Source organism: Canis lupus, chromosome 18, assembly GCF_048164855.1.
Source record: "Canis lupus baileyi chromosome 18, mCanLup2.hap1, whole genome shotgun sequence".
Classification (NCBI taxonomy): Eukaryota; Metazoa; Chordata; class Mammalia; order Carnivora; family Canidae; genus Canis; species Canis lupus.
The window spans coordinates 44165747-44186346 of NC_132855.1; the positions used below are offsets into that span (position 1 = coordinate 44165747).

Here is a 20600-nt window from a genome sequence, read left to right on the forward strand (position 1 = left end):
GCAATAAAACCTGAGATAAGAGTCAGATATTTGCATAATAATTTTTAAAGTCCATTTTTATACCTATCACATAGTTACACCTTTGTACATCCAGATGTAACCCATGATAATTAGAGTTGCAATCAATCAATCAAAAAAGACATAAAAAAACAATTACTGAGATAAAGCATAAAGGGTGAGTAGAAAAGGAAATACGAGGCCCCCTGACTGAAGTGTGGTCTCCTCAGGGCAACATCTCGGCATCAAGATGTCCTCCTTTCAGCTTCCCTGCACTCAGTATCCACACCACAATTTCTGCGGCTTCCACAGCTTTTCCATCACCTTCTTAAAGACAAGGGGGAAAGCCACAGCTAAGGGTCGAAGCTTCCTGAGGACTGCAAATCATGAAACTAGGCAATGCCTATAGTACATACCAAGGACTGCACAGCTGAAGCTAAACATCCACGGGGGTATTGTGGAGCTGACAATTTACTGGATGCACAGGGCTAAAGGGTTAGAGGGTGGTTCTGGTATCAACAAGAAGGTACAGATCTTTTCCAGGAGGCCGCAAGGCAGGGCTGAGGAGAGCCTGACAATTCTCCCTCATGTCCCCCTATGCCTGCAGTTAGGGAAACCTGCTAAAAGACAGGCACAGGTGTGGCTGGGAACACCAGGCTGGGGACTACGAGACCTGGGATTGGGTTTGGCCTCCGCTACATCCTCAAGACATAGCCTTGGGCAAGCCACACCATCTCTCTGGGCCTCAGTTTCTCATCTGTAAAATGGGACAGCAATTTTAGGGCAACCACATTATTATGAAGTCGGGGTTATTCTAAATAACAATTGAGGTAATCTACAAAAGGCCTTTGTCAATAATAAAGTAGAACATAAAATGTGAGCTATTATCACCATGGCGCCCTATTTCTGAAATAATTTACATTTTCCCTCTGGAACTGAGTCTGGATATCTAGCTTTTGAGCCAGTCAAGCCTGTGAATAGGAAGGCTTGACAAGAAGTTCTTCACCGCGGGATCCCTGGGTGGCGCAGCGGTTTGGCGCCTGCCTTTGGCCCAGGGCGCGATCCTGGAGACCCGGGATCGAATCCCACGTCGGGCTCCCGGTGCATGGAGCCTGCTTCTCCCTCTGCCTGTGTCTCTGTGCCTCTCTCTCTCTCTGTGACTATCATAAATAAATAAAAATTAAAAAAAAAAAAAAAGTTCTTCACCGCATCGCAAAACCTTAGTATAACTAAGTCCACAGTTATCTATCTATATTTTGAACCTTTAATTTCTCTTTTATTATTCTGGTGCTCTACGCATATTCTTTTTTCCTTTCTTTAAAAAAAAAAAAATTATTGAGGGAAGCCTGAATGGCTCAGTGGTTGAGCGTCTGCCTTTGGCTCAGGGAGTGATCCTGGGATCCTGGGATCAAGTCCTGCATCAGGCTCCCAGCAGAGAGCCTGCTTCTCCCCTTGCCTATGTCTCTGCCTCTCTCTCTCTCTCTCTCTGTGTCTCTCATGAATAAATCTTTTAAAAAATAATAAAATAAACTAAAAAAGTTTATTGAAGTGTAAGTGACACACAAAGTTATGTTGGTTTCATGTGGACGACATAATTCAACATCTCTGTATACATTAATGCTGTGCTCACAAGTGTAGCGGCCACCGACCCCCAAACAGTATTATTACAATACGATTAACTATATTCCCTACTTTTGTACCTTTTATTCCCAAGACTTATTCATTCTGTGACTGGAAGCCTGCATTCCCCATGTCTCTTCACCCATTTTATCCATTCCTCTCCACACCATCCTGCTGGCAACCATCAGTCTTGCTCTCTGTATTTATGTGTCTGTTTCTGCTTTTTTATTTATTCATTTTTTAATGTTTTTTAAGTTTTTATTTGAATTTCAGTTAACAGTGTAGTATTAGTTTCAGGTGTAGAATTTAGTGATTCATCATTTACATACAACGCCCAGTGATCATCACAGGTGCCTTCCCTAACCCCCATCACCCATTTAACCTATTCCCCCCCCATCCACCTCTTATCCAGTAACCCTCCTCCAAACTGAAGTGCAATCATATGGAATTTGTCTTTCTTTGTTTATAATAACTAAGTCCATATTTAAATGTTGCCTTCAAGGTCAATGTATCTGTGGGCCTAGTTCTGAGCATAAAATATTTAAAATACTACCATTCTGTAATTCGCCTCCAGTGGCAAATTTTTTCCTTCATTTCATTAATTGAAAGGCATTCTATTTTCATCAAATCTTCCTTAAACAGTCTCTTGTATTAGATAACTTTCTCTTAGGAATAATATAATCACTTTAGAAATGCTCTGTTCTCTTGCTTGATTTAGGAACACAGATTTACTCTAGTCTAAATTTTATTACCTTTAATTGCATCTGGTCTAGCAACATTTATTTCTTTCTGAATTTTACAACACCTTCCTTTTTTAAACTCCTGAATAGGGATCCCTGGGTGGCGCAGTGGTTTAGCGCCTGCCTTTGGCCCAGGGCGTGATCCTGGAGAACTGGGATCAAATCCCACATCAGGCTCCCGGTGCACGGAGCCTGCTTCTCCCTCTGCCTGTGTCTCTGCCTCTCTCTCTCTCTCTGTGTGTGACTATCATAAATAAATAAAAATTTAAAAAAAAAAAAAAATAAACTCCTGAATAATAATCTGTCATTAATTGAATGCTGCTGAATGCCCTGTTTGTTGGAAGCACTTAAGAGATGAATAAAAGTATCATACATGGAGTCTACATGTTATTTTGAGACCAAACTAATTAATTAGTTAATTAAGTAGAGAGAGTATAGAGTGGGGAGTGGCAGAAGGGGAGAGAAAGCCTCCAGCTTGGAGCCTGACATGGGGTTCGATCTCACAACCCTGAGATCATGACCTGAGCAGAAATCAAGAGTCTGACCCTTAACCAACTGAGCCATCCAGGTACCCTGAGGCCAAACTACTTTATTCAAAGTGATATTTGTGGTCCTATGTATTTCACTAAATACAGAGATCAGATCCTCTCTAGTTTTCTATTATTTTCTTTATAAACTAATTGTCAATAAAATGCTCATTGGAAAAAGATCAATGAGAAATTGTGATACAATAATCATGGTACACATCCAGTAGCATGAACTTGCATGATGTATATGCTGGAAAAAAAGAGCACTGAATGGAAACCCAGGAAGACTTGGGACCTACTTCCATCTCTGACACTAACTTTGGAGAAACCCCTTAATATTTCTGGCCTCAGGTTCCTAAACTTACAGTGGAGAGGGCAGGACCGGATGCCCTGTGCAGCTTCTTCCAGATTTAATGTTCAGTTTGCTTAAATCATTGCAGCACAACCAAAACAGTGCTCATGCTCCCAACCCCAAGGGTTTTCTTCAATGGCAGGAAATTTCAAAGTCTTCTCAGCATCCTCAGCTACCAGCCTGAAGAGCCTCCAATGTCTATCTACGTTCTACCTTTATTTAGGATGACCATAATTCTGCAAAGCCTAAACAACACATCAAATATGTATGCAAGATATGTTTTTTCAAAATAGTAATGCTAAGTATGTCTTATATAACAAAGATTTTCAAGTATCACTTCACCAGGGGCACAGAAGCCGTGTTGCCTCTGTTGATGTAAAGTAGCGACGGGCAAGAGAAAAGTGATCCTGCGATTCATATGGAGAAGTCTATTACTATCTCAGAGGAAAACTGAGGCACAGAGCATTATGCCAAAGTGTCCCATTACTGAGTAACTATGAAACAAATGAAAGGAAAACTGTCTTAATTTTACAGTGGACTTTTACTTTTGTGCTAAGGAATGGGGCTTGGCCTGTGATGAATCTAATCAAAGGTAACAGAATTACTGAAGTGCTAAGAATAACCTCTCACCTCTTAGGCTGGCCCAAAGCAAGCCTCCTGAGCATGGTGATGAAAGGAGATATTCTGACATAAGAGAGAGGGAGAGGTGGGCAAGGCAGGAGGAGGTAGAAGGAAAAGGGGGAGGGAAGAGACCTCTACTTTTAAGACCATATTCCACAGAACCCCAAGAGTAAGGGAAGAGAAACGGGAAAGCAATCAGGTTCAAAAAAACCAGACCCACTTCCCACTTCTTTAAAGAGAAATTAAAATAGAAGCAAATGATGGAAAAGCATCACCTCCCACAGTTAGACTCCTTATTATATGTAACACACACGTGCACATGTATGTATGTGATTGTACATGTATGTATGTGCACGTGTGTGTTACATATATACTTACTTTATGCAGCTGTGGCCTGTCCCAGCTGCCTGGTTGCTATGGGAATAAGCAAATTCCCATAGGAGGTTAAGGAATGAGGTTAAAGAATTTGGTGTCAGCATAAATGTAAGAGCAGAAGAGGATACACAATAAATACTAAAGAATAAGACTCAGTTGTTATCTACTTGTTCTTTTACGTTTTGGACAATTCTTTTTTTTTAAGATTTTATTTATTTATTCATGAAAGAAAGAAAGAGAGAGAGAGAGAGAGAGAGAGAGAGGCAGAGGGAAAAGCAGGCTCCATGCAGGAAGCCTGATGTGGTACTCGATCCTGGGACTCTAGGATTACACTCCACGCTGAAGGTGGCGCTAAACCGCTGAGCCACCCAGAGATCCTAGGGCAATTGTTCTTAAACACGTTTCTTTAGTTTTGCTACACTTTCCAAGGGAAAACAAGTTAAGTAGTCTGCTAAAACAGAGACGTTGAGAAGATAAAGTAATTTTATTTACAACGTATTTCATCATCTCTCTCCTAGACTCCTGTCCCAGTCTCCTAGCTGGTCCCCCTGCTTGTGCCTGGGCTCCCCATTCTCAGAACAAGAGAGAGTAATCTTACTAAAATGCAACCCCCGTGTGCAGTCTTGTTCAGAATCTCCTAGCACTTTCTGTCTGGTTCAGAGTAAATGGTGAAGGACTCCTGCTAGCACAGTGCCTGTTGCCTCCGATCTGATTTTGTACCCTCCTCTTCCCACTTTACTGCTTTTGTATGTGCTGCTCTCTCTGCCTGGAAAGTCTGTAAATTATCTTCATGGCTTTTTCTCATGTCCTTGAATCAAATGTTATCTTTTCAGTGAGGTCTTCCTTGATTACATTTACAATTTAAAATCGTGAAGTGCCCCCTTCCCTCGCACTTCCTGATCCCATTTCTTGCTCTATTTTCCTCCAGAGTACACATCGCCACCTGACTTACCATATATTCTATGTATTACAGGTCTCTCCTACCTATCAAGGATCTTGTGTGTTTTGTTCACTGCAATATCCCCACTCCATAGCCATACAAATGGTGCTCAATAAATATTGTTGAATTAATAAATAAATTGGACTTATTCTATAGAAATTAACTATAAGGATACGTTAATAAAAAAAAAAACAAAGCAGACCTTATAGGTAATTAGAGTATGTTAAAACCAAGAGACTCCGTTTTTAGCTTTATTTATGACCTAGATCATAGCTATAACATAATCCATTTGAAAAGTTTTCCCTTCAAGGATACATATATACAAATTTTTATGTAGATCTCTAATAACAACTGATCTTTTAAAAATATAATGACTGCATTGTTCAAACCACCACAGCTTTTTTCTCTTAAGGTAAAATTTATTCAGTTAAGCAAGAAAAGTAAGATATGAGAGTGAGGATTATTTTTAAAATTTCTTTCTTCAGTGTGTAAAGAACCTGTAGAAATTGATAAGAAAATGATACATAACTCAATTGTAAATTGGGCAAAAGATATTAACTATTCACAGAAAAGGAAATGAAGGTGATCTTGAAACACGAAAAAATTCTCAACTTCATCATAAAAAGGAATATGAAATTAAAAATTGTGTCAAGATTCCTTTGGCCACCTAACATATTGGCAAAATCTGAAAGTTTGGCTATGGCCTGTGGAGTAGAGAAGCAGGTATGTGTTTGCTGGTAACAGAGCCAACAGGCATCATCCCTTTAGACAACATTTATAGTTCAAAACTATAACAGTGTATATTTATTGATTTTTTAAAAGATTTTATTTATTCATGAGAGACACACAGAGAGAGAGAGAGAGAAGCAGAGACACAGGCAGAGGGAGAAGCAGGCTCCATGCAGGGAGACTGATGTGGGACTCGATCCTGGGACTCCAGGATGATGCCCTGGGCCGAAGGCAGGCGCTAAACTGCTGAGCCACGCAGGGATCCCCCTATTTATTGATTCTTTAGCTCTACTTCTGGTAACCTATCCATCACATACACCTGTATACATGTGACATGTATATATGTGTATATATGTACAGGGTTATAATATTTATGACAGCAAAAGTCTGGAAACAAACCCAAATGCCCACAAGTAGGGAATAGGTTAAATCTATACAAATGGAACACAATGCAACTATAAGAGGAGACTGAAGCCCCACTGGCCTCCTCTATACAATGATATGAGAAGACCTACGAGATGCATTAATGAGACAAGCAAGATCCAGAATTGTGTTTGATACTGGAAATATAAAAATATATATATTCATAATTTCCTACAATTACAAAGGAAAGAACATAAGAAACTAATAAAATGGGGGTGGGGCAATGGCTCTAGGGAAGGGGGAAGATGGCAGACAAGGTTGGGGAGGCTTTGCATCGTGCTCCTTTTTCTTATTGTTTGATATCTTGAATTACTTAAATTTATTAGCTATTAAAAATTAAGCAAAGTATATTTGATCTAGTAATCATACTCCTTGATATTTACCCAAAGGAGTTGGAAGCTGTTGTCCATACAGAAACCTTCACACAGGTGTTTACAGCATCTTTACTCATAATTGCCAAAACTTAAAACAATCAAGATGTCCTTCAGTAGGTGAATGGATAAATAAACTGTAATATATCAGGATAATGCAGTATTTAGCACTAAAAAGAAAGCAGCTGTCAAGCTATGAGGAAACTCAAAGGCAATTTAAGTGCATATTACTAAGTAAAAGAAGTCAATCTATAAAGGCAACATGCTGTATGATTCCAACTTTGTGATATTCTGGAAAAGGCAAAACTATGGAGATGATAAAAAAAAAAAAAACTGGTTACCTGGGATTGGGTAGGGGAAGGAATAATGATAGGCAGAGGATTTTTAAGGAAGTGAAACTACTCTGTAGGACACTATAATGGTGCATACATGTCATTATACATGTATGCCAAACCCATAGAACACACAACACGAAGAGCAAACCCTAATGTATTCTACGAACTTTGGATGATAATGCTGTTCAATTTAGGTTCATCAAACCATAACAAGTGTACACCATTGTAGTGGGAGATGTTGATAATGGGGAGGCTGTGCATGTACTGGGGCAGGGCTATAGGAGAAATCTCTGTACCTTCTGCTCAATTTTGCTATGAGGCTAAAGGTGCTCTGAAGAATGAAATCTATTAAACAAAACATGTATATCCTTAAGATTCAGATTTTTTTGCTTTCCCTCAGACTTTAGGGGCACTCTTTAGGGGCGGAATAAGGAGGTACAGAGTGGAAGTCGGATAGGCAGACCCTAGCACTGCTATTTTTCTCCTCTGGGAATGTGTATCTTCTTCCCCTGGAGGATGAGGTCCAGAAGGTCAAAGATGAGAACTCTCCTGATGATGTGATTAAGTGCTGCATGAAAGAACTCATAGCTTTGCTTCCTTTGCCTCAGTCTATTACTTTATCTCCCCTTGGCTCCTCTTAAGCTAACTCAGGAAGCATTTATCACATCTACTCTTATCCATAAGCCCCAAGCTTTGCCTGGAATATCTTTCTTGTTTGTCAGTACCCATGCTGTTCACCATGTAAATGTGTCATTCTTCTGGTCCCCCATTACCTTCTATGTATTAAGTATCTGTAATGGCACTTGTACATAATATTAAATAGCTTAAACATATATATCCTAATTTATATATGCCTACCCCAGAAAAGTTGTACAAATAAGATCTGTTTTAAACACTCAGTATAATTCAGAGCAACAAATATTTATTGAACACCAAAATATGAACTATGCACAGTCCCTGATCTCATAAAGTCTCCAGTTTGTTAGCTTAACTTGCACTACAACTTGTACTACATTGCAGTACTTTCCAGAACATGTTTAATAAATGTTTTTGTTTGTTGTTGATGAAGATTTTTTGTTGTTGTTGTTGTTGATGAAGATTAATTCTATTCACACAAAAATAAACATATTACTCCATCTTTTCTGGTGCAGAGCCCTGGCAGGCCAAACAACGGTCTTCACTGTTCCTCTCTGCATCTCACTTTATTTCAAATCTTTTCAGATTCTCCTCTATTTTATTTTCCTAGGATCTAAGATTTTAGATGCTAACATGGGGAAGCCAACCTTCTTTCACAGCCCACATTTGGGACATTTACCAAGAGCTGTGTTCTCAGACTCCATTAGGAATAGCTGGAGCAGTTCGAGGGTGCTCCTTGCTTGGTTAAAAAAAGAAGAAAAATATCCATCTTGAATTGTTAAGTTTCTATAGTCTTTCAGAAATTAGAAGTTACTTAAAATTTTCAGTAAAAGTACAAAGAGTCCTTGGGGGAGCCCAGGATGATTGAAGAATTATTCTCAGCACGCTGTACACGTTCAGGAGAAAAAAACTAAGAATAAAAATAGTTTCCCAACCCAGTCATTCTTTGGGATTGATAATTTATTCCTGATGGTGCCCCAAAGGAGGATAGAGGGGTAAGAGAATAAACTTGGCGCTCATAACAGAAATTATTCATAGCTTTCTTTCCCTCATAAAATAATGGGCTATTAGATCTTCCATAAAAATCCCTTTCAGTAATGTTATGTGGGTCTGCACTTTATAACCCATGTTTTGTAACAGGAAAAAAAGAAAATAAAACAAGAATAATTTTACAGTAATTCATTCCATTGATTTTTATTAAATTTCCAATTCCAAACCTTTCATCTCTCCTATAAAAATTAAATTACCGCATTTCAGATTCTAAGCAGAATTAAACAGAAAGTTTCTTGACTGCCACCTACTGGTGAAGGAAAAAGTGACAATTTGTTTGAAAAGTTCTGCATTTTCTCTCAGATTTTCCTGTTTAGAGGTTTAAATATTTTATATCAAAAAAGACAGCATGCTGTACAAAAGACACTCAGAACCTTTTTTTTGTTTAAACTCAAACTAATGGACTATATATCACTAGTTTTAAAAAATAAATCAAAATGTAAAGTTTTCATTTTTACAATTTAACATTTTTCATACTATTGTTTCAAGAGGTCACACAGGTAGATCATAGTACTGATTCAAATTTTGTGTTATAAACATGGATGGTAGTCTTACTGATGATGATATGGTTACATTATTAGCCAGTCAAATGAGGTACACCAGGTGAAAACCTCTCACGAGGAATGTCATTATTTCTATCTTACCGACAAATAAATTGTAAAAACCAAAGGACAATTCCACTAATAGGTAGAGTATACAATGGCAATTAACCAGAATTTCTCAAAGTATAATATATAAGCTTGAGAGGAAAATGCATATATTCACTCTCCATATAGGAAGTGCTTAGTCATTTGTAATTAATGAAACATACCTGGCTTAAAATGTGGTAAAGAATGAACTCCAGGCCACGTGTCCTCATTTGGCGTTCCAAGAACCTAGTGGAGAGCAGGAAATTGTGGAAACAGACTTATTATTTCCAAAGCACTCAAAATTCTCCAGTGTAGAAAACAGTACACTGCATATGATGAAACTCTGGATTTTTTTTCCATGATCGTGTGCCAGGGATTTTATTTCAGTAAAAACAAACCCCAAACTAAAAGCTAAAGAGCCACCCAAGATGAAGGTCTGCGTTTTAACAAATGCAGCTGAGTGCAGGAAGGGAAATCTGCTGCATTTTATCAACTCCAAACTTAGTAAGTGGGTGTAGGACTTCCAACGATTAGTTGTCATCTCCATGGAACTGAATCAAGTATGTATGTGTCCCTCATGATTCTTGCATGAGCTTTGTCCTTTATTCCAGCATCAGATGTCTCATCATTTAACAGTTCTGCAAATTCTGTCATTGCCTCCCCCGCATCCTCTGTCTGAGCATCACGATGTTTCAGAGAAGCAGGACAGGCAGCTTGGGTTGCTCAGTCTCTATTAGCCATACTGCTCATTTCAGGTAACATCTTTATGTGGCTTAGAATGTCCTCATCCCCAAATACTGTCCTTCCTACACTTTTTCCTTTCTTCATTCACACTTTCACCTTCTTTCGCTGTTTCATTTTTTACCACGGCAACATGTGATCTGGGTGAAGGAATTAAAGGGCAATTGCAGTTCATACAGAACTGGGTTCACCCCATGTGAACATGCCGTTGTACCACAGGTTACTGTTATACTCTGTGGTCATGGTAAATCACCAATCAACAGCGGAGTTGGAGGGTTGAGAGCCCAGATCCTGGAGACAGACTCCTTAGGTTCAAAACCTTGCTTCCCTGCCTACTGGTCATGTGACCATGGGTAAGCAAACACCTCACTGAGGTCCCTCATTGAACAGAGCTTTTGACCTCCTTATTTGTAAACTGAGGGTGACAGCAGCACCTACCTCATTTGTGGTGAGAACACTACCTGGCATGAGTAAGCATTATGCAAGTAGTAGGTATTACTCAAAGTACCCCTAGAAAACAGGGTCAGGTCAGGGCAGCTCTGGCCATGTGTGAGAATCTGGTGCCACATGCTGTATATAATTCAAACTATGATGGACCAACATGTGTAGTCCAATAGGTTAGAAAGGGCAAGAGAAAAAGCCAGAAGCTGAAAAAGAGGAGGAAATTAAGCATAATCACTTTGAGTGTTAGCAGGTACCGCTATGCAATAAGGAAATGCAGAGCTTTGATTATCTGTGTTTATTTACTAGGGGGACAGGGCTGTCATGACAAAGAGTGGCACACATACACTGAGGGCTTCCCTCACCGCTTCCTACTCTGGTGAATCAGGATTAAATACATGCATTATGTTCCCCACTGGGTTCTGGGATGAGATAAGACAATTCTTTTCCATTGTAACTAATGAATTTTGCAAGCACAATCAGCAGTAACATTAATAGAAGGCCACAATACGGGTGGGCTGAGTGGGAAGTGAGGGGACAGACAAGAGGGCTGGTGAAGGGGTTATAAGATAGGAAGGGAGACAGAGACACTGTCTGATGTGAACCACTGCAGGGTCTACAAAAGGCACTTCCTCTTCTTTTCACTAATTCCGATTATTATTTCAAGACAGGGAGACAACCAGGTTGGCGGGCAGTGCACACAGCTCATCTGAGGAATGCTCCACTTTGAGCTTCCACTGAAATTTGCATGAAAGACGTGAAGGACTTTAGCAACTAAAGGCAGGCCCTTTCAGCTCAAAATCATAACTTGATCGCAATCTATCACACATGACATAGACCCTCTGAAGTTTTTATAAACCATGGAAAGTCCAGCCAGAACTTGAATATCATTCTCTCACTCCTAGTATAGGTATGGTTGTTATCCTGACTAGTTGCCTCTACAACATTTGTGTTAGCAAAACTTTTTCATAGGCACTATCCCCATCCATGCCCAGTGTTCTGTTTCCAAATGATTATCAAATATCATGGCCGTCTCATAAAAGTCACCTGCAAAGAAAAAGTACGTAAGCCTTTTTTTGAGTTATCCTAGCACCGACTGATGAGACTCCACACCTCATATTCTGCCTACAACTCCTGGACCATTTGCACAAGAAATACAATGTGGGTAGAAAATGAGCAAAGGGAAAGAAGAATTTAAAAAATCAGTCTTTCTTCCTGTGAAAGCCTTTTTGAGAAGGCAATCTGGGTTCAACGTATGGTTCCAGATGATAGGCTACTTGTGCATGGCAGAAAGTGGGTGTACGTTGTCTCTAAAGTCAGATTTTCATTTATATTAATTGTCTAATATATTCCTAACCAAGACACTGTTAGGTTAGTAAAAGATATATTCTCTAAAAGTAAAAACTGATCTTTTGCAAATACAACAGGGCAGAAGAAAATAGCTCCACTAACATTTTAAATGTAGTCCCACATCTGTAAACAGGTAGGTTAATATCCAAGGCAGCCTTCAGCCTTAAAATGACAGGTATGCTATGACACATTAAAATGTCTTCTACACAGTCATTCAAGAAGCTTCACTTGAGGGACGCCTGGGTGGCTCAGTGGTTGAGCATCTGCCTTCGGCTCAGGGTGTGATCTCAAAGTCCCGGGATCGAGTCCTGAATTGGGGTCTCTGCATGGAGCCTGCTTCTCTCTCTACCTGTGTCTCTGCCTCTCTGTCTCTCTGATGAATAAATAAAATCTTTAAAAAAAAAGAGAGAGAGAGAGAAAAAAAAAAGAAGCTTCACCTGACACCTGTACCTATGGCCGGTACCTCTCCCTATTCCCTTATTGTTTCACCTGGGTTAACATTTATTGTGTTCATAACATAAGACAGAAGGATGAGACTGGGGCTGTGCCTAGAGGTGCTCCCACTCTGCGAGGCAGATGAGAAGGGGGTAGTGATGGGCTGCCTTCAACAGCAGTGAGGTGAGAGGGAGGTGAGAGCCCTAAGTAGGTATGTGCCTGAGTCTCCCTGGGGCTAGGGAGAAAGCTACATGGCAGAGGGAACACTAAGTAATTGACCAAGTACAGAAAAGGGGCACAGGGGTGGGGGTGGGTAGTGACAGCAGAGAATTCTGGTTTTAAGGAAAGGCTATATCAAGGACACCTGGGTGACTCAGCAGTTAAGTGTCTGCCTTCGGCCCAGGGTGTGCTCCTGGAGTCTCAGGATGGAGTCCCGCATCAGGCTCCCTGCATGGGGCCTGCTTCTCCCTCTGCCTCTGCCTGTGTCTCTGCCTCTTTCTCTCTTTCATGAATAAATAAATAAAATCTTAAAAAAAAAAAAAAAGAAAAAAAGAAAGGAAAGGCTATGTCAAAATACTTTGTGTTCTCCAAACTGTCATGCTGTTCATGCCCCCTCATGCCTTCTCACAGTGGTTTCCTCTTCTGGAATGCTTTGGCCACAACTGGCCAGGTTAACTCCCATCTCTTCTGGCTTTAGCTCATGAGCCACCCTTTCCGAAAAGACTTCCTGGTCCAAATTACATGCTGTGATCTTCATAATCTCTCAGGTTTTTGTACAGACTTCTTACAGGACCTACTGACTGCCTTACAATTGTTAGATTACTGGTCTGTCTCTGCACTGCACTGCAGACCTCAAAGTGGAGGCCACGGTGCTCCTATCTTTAGATCCATAGTGCCTACTATGTGCCTGGTACCAAATATGCACTCAGTACATGTTGAATGAGTGCACGAATGACATCCTGGATTACAGGTTGAAGTTTGGCATCACTGGGTTATGAGAGGCTGGGGCCAGGGACTGAATAAATGGGAAATGCATTTTATTCTCTCAAATTTTCTCAGACTACAGGTCACATGACCCCCAAGAGGCTGTAAATTTCATGCAGAGTGTTGACCTCAGCATTTTTCTAAAGATGAAAATAACAATATCAAAGGTAACATACATGTTAAAGATACATGTTGTTTTATGAAAATTTTATCATGCTGTATCTGTGTGTGTACATGTATATGTGTGCTTTAGGAGTCATGATGTAAAATGTATTTCTTGGGGTGCCAGGGTGGCTCAGTCCATTAAGTGTCTGCCTTCAGCTCAAGTCATGATCTCAGGGTCCTGGGATGGAGCCCTGTGTTGGGCTCTCTGCTCAGCAGGGAGTCTGCTTTTCCCCCCCTCCCTCTTCTGCCCCTGCCTCCACTCAGGTGTGCATGCTCTCTCAAATAAATAAAATCTTAAAAAATAAAATGTGTTCCTTACCATGTAAGAGTCATTTTGTAGGGAATAAGAAGTTATTAGCTAAAAATCAAGAATGTAGGTGATAAAGCAAGGCAATGAGTTTAATTCTGGATCTACTCAATGGTAGAAAGGCCTGCAGATCAAGATAGGGGATGTGTAAAGAGCAGCTGGAAACAGAGATACAGATCTCAGGAGATGGATTAAAAGTCGAGAAAAACATTTGGAACTCTTTAGCATATTTATGGTAATAGAAAGCAAATGCCAAAACACAAGCTACAAAATGATCTTACTTCCCTATACTCTTGCACACACAGTTCCCAGAGGGGTGTCACTGTGATTTCCCGGACTTTTAGCATCTGTTAAGAAAAACATGGGATGATCTCACCTCAGTAGAGGTTTATACCGCCTGACCCTGATGAACTAAGAGTTAGCGACCCCAAATTCACTCTTCTGGGCTTACCTCCTCACTGACCCATAAGGCATGGATCCCACCAATCACGTCAGCCTCTGATGAGCAGAGGAAGACACAGAAAAAGAGGGTCTCTCTGCTGAAACATCTACTTTATGAGAAACAGAAGAAAAGTGGATTGTAAACTTCTAAAACTCAGAGCTCAAGAACTAGGGCTTGTAAGAAATATTTACTTACCCTTCCAAATTATTAACAGTTCCACGAATTATCACATTTTCTAGTCAATCCCAGGTTGCTAAAAAAGAGTCTGTAGGCTTTTCCTGAAGAATGCCCTCGGTTTAAGCAGAACAAGGGCTACTAATAGTTTTCCTGGGTCAAAGGTTCAGAGGAGTCTCTCACAGAGATTCCAGCAGAGAGGAACGCTGGCCTATCAAATGCAGATAAAACTGGCAGTTAAAATTTAGTATGTACTAAAGCAGTGATGTGGAATGTGCTGGTCCTCACTTGAGGGTTTTCAGTTTGATGAGATGGGCATTCTGGGCCAGTGCTGGTGATTTCAAGCCAACTTAGCAACAAATCCAAGGAAACGGAGAACTACCCGACAACTTTGATGATTTTTAAACTGAAACTCTGATAAGTCCTCCCTTACATCTCTAAAACAATAATTGCTTCATAGCTGTACTACTTTGGGTTAAGGAAGATTCTTTATGGGAAGTCCTAAATGAAACTTGTGAAGAAGTTCAGCAGACCTGAGCTTGCCTGCACTCTGGAACAGATGCTATAAAATTCGAAGATGAGCCACAGAAAAGCAGAACTTCCTCTTACCTGCCTGTGTACTCTCGATCGAGAAAAATAGTGGGTGGAGCTGGAATTCAAAATCAGGTTGGTTTGACTAGAAAGACTAGGCTCTTAAGAGCTGCACCATCTTGCTCCCAGGAGGATCAGAAAGAGCAGTGCAGCTCAGATTGGTGTTAAATGATTCATAGCTGATTGACCACACTCCAGAAGGAAGTTTTGGATATGAGGGACAGGGACTCTTCATTCTCTTCCCTCTGCCCGTCCAATACACATGCTAGGTACTAAGTACTAACTTCTTCACCATTTTCATGAGTGACTTAAAGAACATCTTCCATTCCCAGATGACACAATAGAAAAGATGTGTAATATTCTGATGGCTGAGCCAGGCTTAAAGAATATACTTAATCAGGTAGGAACAACTGGCTGGACCCAACATAAAGAAACCTAATAGCAATAAACATGAAGTCTAGGACTTAGGTTCTATTCACTGAGATGGAAAGAACTGGCAGGCAACAATTTGTGTAACCAAGGATTCATGGTTTTTAGCAGAGTACAAGTTCTGTGAGACCACCCAGTGGAAAGGAAAGGAGATTGAGGTAGGCTGGCTTTAAGATAGTCCCATAATCTCTGCCTCCTGCTGTTTACATTCCTCCCTTTGCCTGTGGATGGATCAGTGACTTGCTTTTACCCAATAGAATATGGCAAGCATGATGAGCTGCACTTCTGTGATTATATTGTATAGGATGCCAACTCTCATCTTGGAGACCCTCTCCCTTGCTGGCTCTGAGGAAGCAAGCAGTCATAGGACAAGAAATGAGGTGGCTTTAGCAGCAGCCAGCAAAATGTAAGGCCCTCAGTCTAATAGCTTGCAAGAAGCTGAAAATTGCCAACAACTGCATGATCTTGGAAGCGGATCCTTCCCCGGCCCAAACTCAGATCGAAGGCCCAGCTGAACACCCTGATTGTAACCCTATAAGAAAGTGAAGCAGAGCACCAAATAAGCCGTGTCTGGATACCTGACCCACAGGCCCTGTGTGTTAAGTTGCTAAGTTTGTGGTAATATTGTTACAGAGCAATAAACAATAAAGAGGAAATCACTGAATCATACTAGTCAGAGCACATCAGGATTGCTGTGTCAGTACCATGTGCTGCCTGTAAAGAGGGATAAATATAAATAATACAGTCTTCTATGGGATGTACCCAGAAAGGGGTGGTGGACCTCTGTCCCATGAGATGGGCTGGAAATGTCTACCCTCGATGAGAAAGAAATGGCTTGTGACATCAGCTCGAATAGATCAAGTATTGCAATGTCACTGGGGGACTAACTTATGCTGTGCTGAGTCAGATGGAACACAAGGGCCAGCGGGTCAAGATATTAATATACAACAGAGAAGGGCACTGTAATGACCAGAGCTGTATAGATTGGAATGGCAGCCTTATGAGGTTTAATCACAGCTAAGGGTTGGGCTGCATCATATTTTGCATTTAGATATAATAAGGATCAAATTCTGCCTGCACTGACACAAGGGTCATCTGTGGCAAAATTCTGACACAACACTACAACAGACAGTTTGCATGACAAGATGAGGTCATACATTTACATCTACCTTTGTTTTTATCTGGAAATAATTATAACTTACTGGACAGATAAGAAGTGAGTTGATAAGGAAAAGGATAGGATTAGATGAAGGAGAGTAGAGAAGATATGAATGAAAGCTTTCTTTCCCTATTTTCTATCCAAAGTAGGTATTGATAATTATTTTGAGGGAATCAGCACAATCAATGGCTGATACCAAAATCTTTTCTGGTAGCATGATAAGCAAATACATGCATGTATGTGGTATGTGTATGCATGTATATATGTGTATGCACACACACACATATAGTTCCTCTCTTCCATCATTCCCTATTACCTATATGTCACTTGATAAAGGGTTAGAGCATTTTGACTGTTCATTTTTGGCAATGGCCAATGGCATACAGGTTGCATACGGGATCATATGCAAGCTGTCGAAAAACAGCTTTAAGATGCCGTGATTCCGGGTCGGTTGTGTTTGAGAGCCCAGAACCAGCAGTGGGGTTCTGCAGAGCAGCGACCTTTACTGAGAAGGGCCAGCAGGGGGAGCCACTACACTGAGAAAATGAAAAGCTGCCCCGGGCTTCAGAAAGAGGCTTGAATATTTAATCAGTGGTTCAACTGCTAGATTAAAAGCGATGGTGTTTCCAAAATACCATGCAGAGTTCAACACGGCAAGGGTTCAGATGGGAAGGAACCGAAATAAATAAAGGACAGCTCCTTGAGTTATACTCAAAGGGACTTCAATTCACCTGCCAGAAGGTAAAGCTCTGGCTTAGTGGTGCCTGGCTGCACAGGGGAATCATCTGGGAGGCATTTAAAAAAACAAAAACAAACAAACCCCACAGGTTAAAAAACACAGTAAGGACTGGGACCCACCCCAGTGATTCTGATTTAACCGGTCGAGGCTGCAGCCTGGGTATGTTGAATTGTCTAAGGCTCCCAGGTGATTCCAATGTCAGCAAGGGCTGGGACTGACCAGCCCAAACTAACCAGGCAATCTCTCAGAGGCCCTCAGGTTAGTTAGATGCTTTATAGATTTTGTTTTTTTAAGTCTTCGGCCTGGACCCAAAGGGCCCCAAAAGATTTCTAGCAGATAAATGAACAAAACAAGCAGTTGGCTGTTAGAGAAATTAGAGGATAAATAATCAATCTGAAACTACTCCAGAAAATGCTCTTCACTGGAAAATTGCACCAGGAGCAGCCCGTTTAAAAGATGTTTTCCTCCAACGAAGTATTCATTCTTTCCCCTCCTCCCTTTCTCCTATGTCTCTCCCCTGTCTCCCTAAACCTTGACTCCTTCATGGATTCCACTCTCCTCTCAACGTCTTTTCTTTTCCCTGAGCCACGTTACTGTGACACAGCTTCGGACTGTCAGTCCCCGATGCGCACTGTGGGAGCTGTGGTGAAGGGTACGTGCACGCTGCTCAAGAGCCCGGGGGTGGACGCTGCAGAGGCTGCAGGGGGGCGATGTTGCCCAGCAGATGCCATACAGCGAGGCTGACTGAAGCAGCAGCACAAAATGCGGAAAAATGAACCCAGGGAGAGGGACCTGGAGGCAGGAGGGCCAGATGCTGGAGCCTTGGGACTCAAGACATGGTCCACGAACTAGCAGCATCAGCATCACCTGCAGAAAGCAGCTCAGGGTCCACTCCCCAGCTGATGAATCAGAATATAAACTCAGTAAGAACCCCAGGTGATTCATATGAACACTGAAATGTGAGAAACGCTGCTTGAAAGAGTACATGCTAACTAGATTTTTTAACCTAATAAGCACAAACGGTAGAGAGGAAATTCTAGTCACAGGTACCTTTATCCAGAGCACTAGGTAAGATTATTTGTTTAAATAGCATTTGGAAAGGGGGGAGATTGTAGGCAGTTTCCAGTGCAGTGGTACGGGCACCTGTATCAGGAGCGACTGCAGTTGGCAATGATTGCATGAGACTGGCTCTGCGTTCTATGCCTCCAAGCTCATGCCGCACATGACTCTCCTATCCTCACTTTAACAATCTCATAGCCTGGGACGCCTGGGTGGCTCAGCAGTTAAAGTGCCTGCCGTCAGTCCAGGGTGTGATCCTGGAGACCCAGGATCAAGTCCCAGGTTGGGCTCCCTACATGGAGCCTGCTTCTCCTTCTGCCTGTGTCTCTGCCGCTCTCTCTATTCTCTCATAAATAAATAAATAACATCTTAAAAAAAAAAAATCTCGTAACCTAGGTGTTTCTAATGAAAAGAGGCTCCGAATCATTTCTGAAAATCATAGTCAAAACACAATAATTCACTGACGTTCTTCACTTCAGCTGCAACCCCGAGGCCAATTAAAATTCTATGATACATACACACACGTATGGGTCACAGAGGACACATACCACAGTTCCAAACTGATGATCATTTTCTTTTTCTCGAATGAAAGTAGGTTTCCTATTTCCTGAGCATCACCTGTGTGCAAAGCAATGTGCTCATTACTGGGAGACATGAAGATGCAAAACTGTAACTTTTGCTTTCAAAATTGGTGTGTTTTAAATATTCATTTTTATTAAATTAAAATTAAAAGCAACAAAGCTACTGAACAGATTTCTAACACTATGAAACTTTGCATCCTCAAGTGTGTTTTAGAAAATTACATTTCGGGATCCCTGGGTGGCTCAGTGGTTTAGCACCTGCCTTCAGCCCGAGGCATGATCCTGGAGTCCTAGGATCAAGTCCCACATCGGGCTCCCGGTGTGGAGCCTGCTTCTCCCTCTGCCTGTGTCTTTGCCTCTCTCTCTGTGTCTCTCATGAATGGATAAATAAAATCTTAAAAACAAAAAGAAAATCACATTTCCTACAAGAATGTGTTAATGCGAATGTATCTGTTTTCTGTCAGTGTTGAAACAAATAATCATAACCCTGTTGACTTCAAAGAACAGAACTTTTAAGTTCCAGAGTCAGCAATTGGAAATCATTTTCATTGGACTGAAATCAAGGTGTCAATGGGGTTACCCTCCCTTCCAGGCTTGCTTGCTTGCTTGCTTGCTTGCTTGCTTGCTTGCTTTATTTATTTATTTATTTATTTATTTATTTATTTATTTATTTATTTATTTATCCTTCCAGGCTTTAGAGTAGAATCCTTTTCTGGCCTCTCTCAGCTTCTTGGTTTGTGGCTGAATCACTCCAATTTCTGCCTCCACCTCTAAGATGCCTTATCCTCTTCTGTATCAAACCTCCTCTCTTACAAAGACACTGATAACTGCCTTTCAGGCCTATTTGGATAATCCAGGATAATCTTCCTATTTCAAGATCCTTAACTTAATCCCATCTGTAAAAACCTATTTCCCAAATAAGGTAAAATTACAGGTCCTGAGATTAAGGTCTAATATTTCTAGGTGTTCCTTATTCAGCCTACTACGGAGTAAAATTACCATTTACAAAATATTATTTATACATGATACTCAAAATGGATATTTTATACATCTAAAATATGAAGTGAACAGAAAAAGCTATGGGAACATGTCCACTTGCAGCAATAATAACTTCACATAAACTGCTTTACTGTTTGCATTCTCACCCTATTATTTCATTAGTTGCAATCAACCCAGTAGGACAATACTAGCTACTTTGCAGATGAAAAAAGCTACTGCAAAGAAGGGTGACCTGGCCAGGTTGCCCTAGAAAAGAAAAACAGAACCAGGACACAACCTGGTGCCCTTCCCACCCTATCACTTAGATGCCAGCACATTATTAATAGGACTGTTGATTCATCTCAGTTGACTCCTAAAGCAATTTACATATGCAAGAGCAGCAAAGACCAACAGACCCAAGCTGAGTGGTCAGCGGAACAACCTCACTGGCTCAGGGCTGTCATGCTTCTGCTGACCTACTACTGGACATACTTAGATTGGTTACAAAGTCAAAGATAGTCCCACAGAGCTGTTTACTAAGAAAGCCGACTTTGTCATTTGTTCTTATTCCAACCTGACAAAAGCAATAAAGAAAAGGATGTATTTAATATTTTTTCTTTCTTTAAACCTAGTGCACAGAATTTTGTTTCAATTAACATACTATGAGCTCATGGCCCAGA

General features: G+C 40.9%; 1 protein-coding gene across 9 annotated transcripts in view; it reads right to left on the reverse strand.

Moving 5' to 3' along the window:
* Positions 1-20600, reverse strand: part of CDK14 (cyclin dependent kinase 14) — a 721193-nt gene that overhangs the window by 140505 nt on the left and 560088 nt on the right. For all 9 annotated transcript variants that reach the window (XM_072784251.1, XM_072784250.1, XM_072784245.1 and 6 more), the window contains one exon: positions 9528-9591. In XM_072784251.1, coding sequence (XP_072640352.1) covers positions 9528-9591 — 64 coding nt within the window. The remainder of the gene's footprint in view (positions 1-9527; positions 9592-20600) is intronic.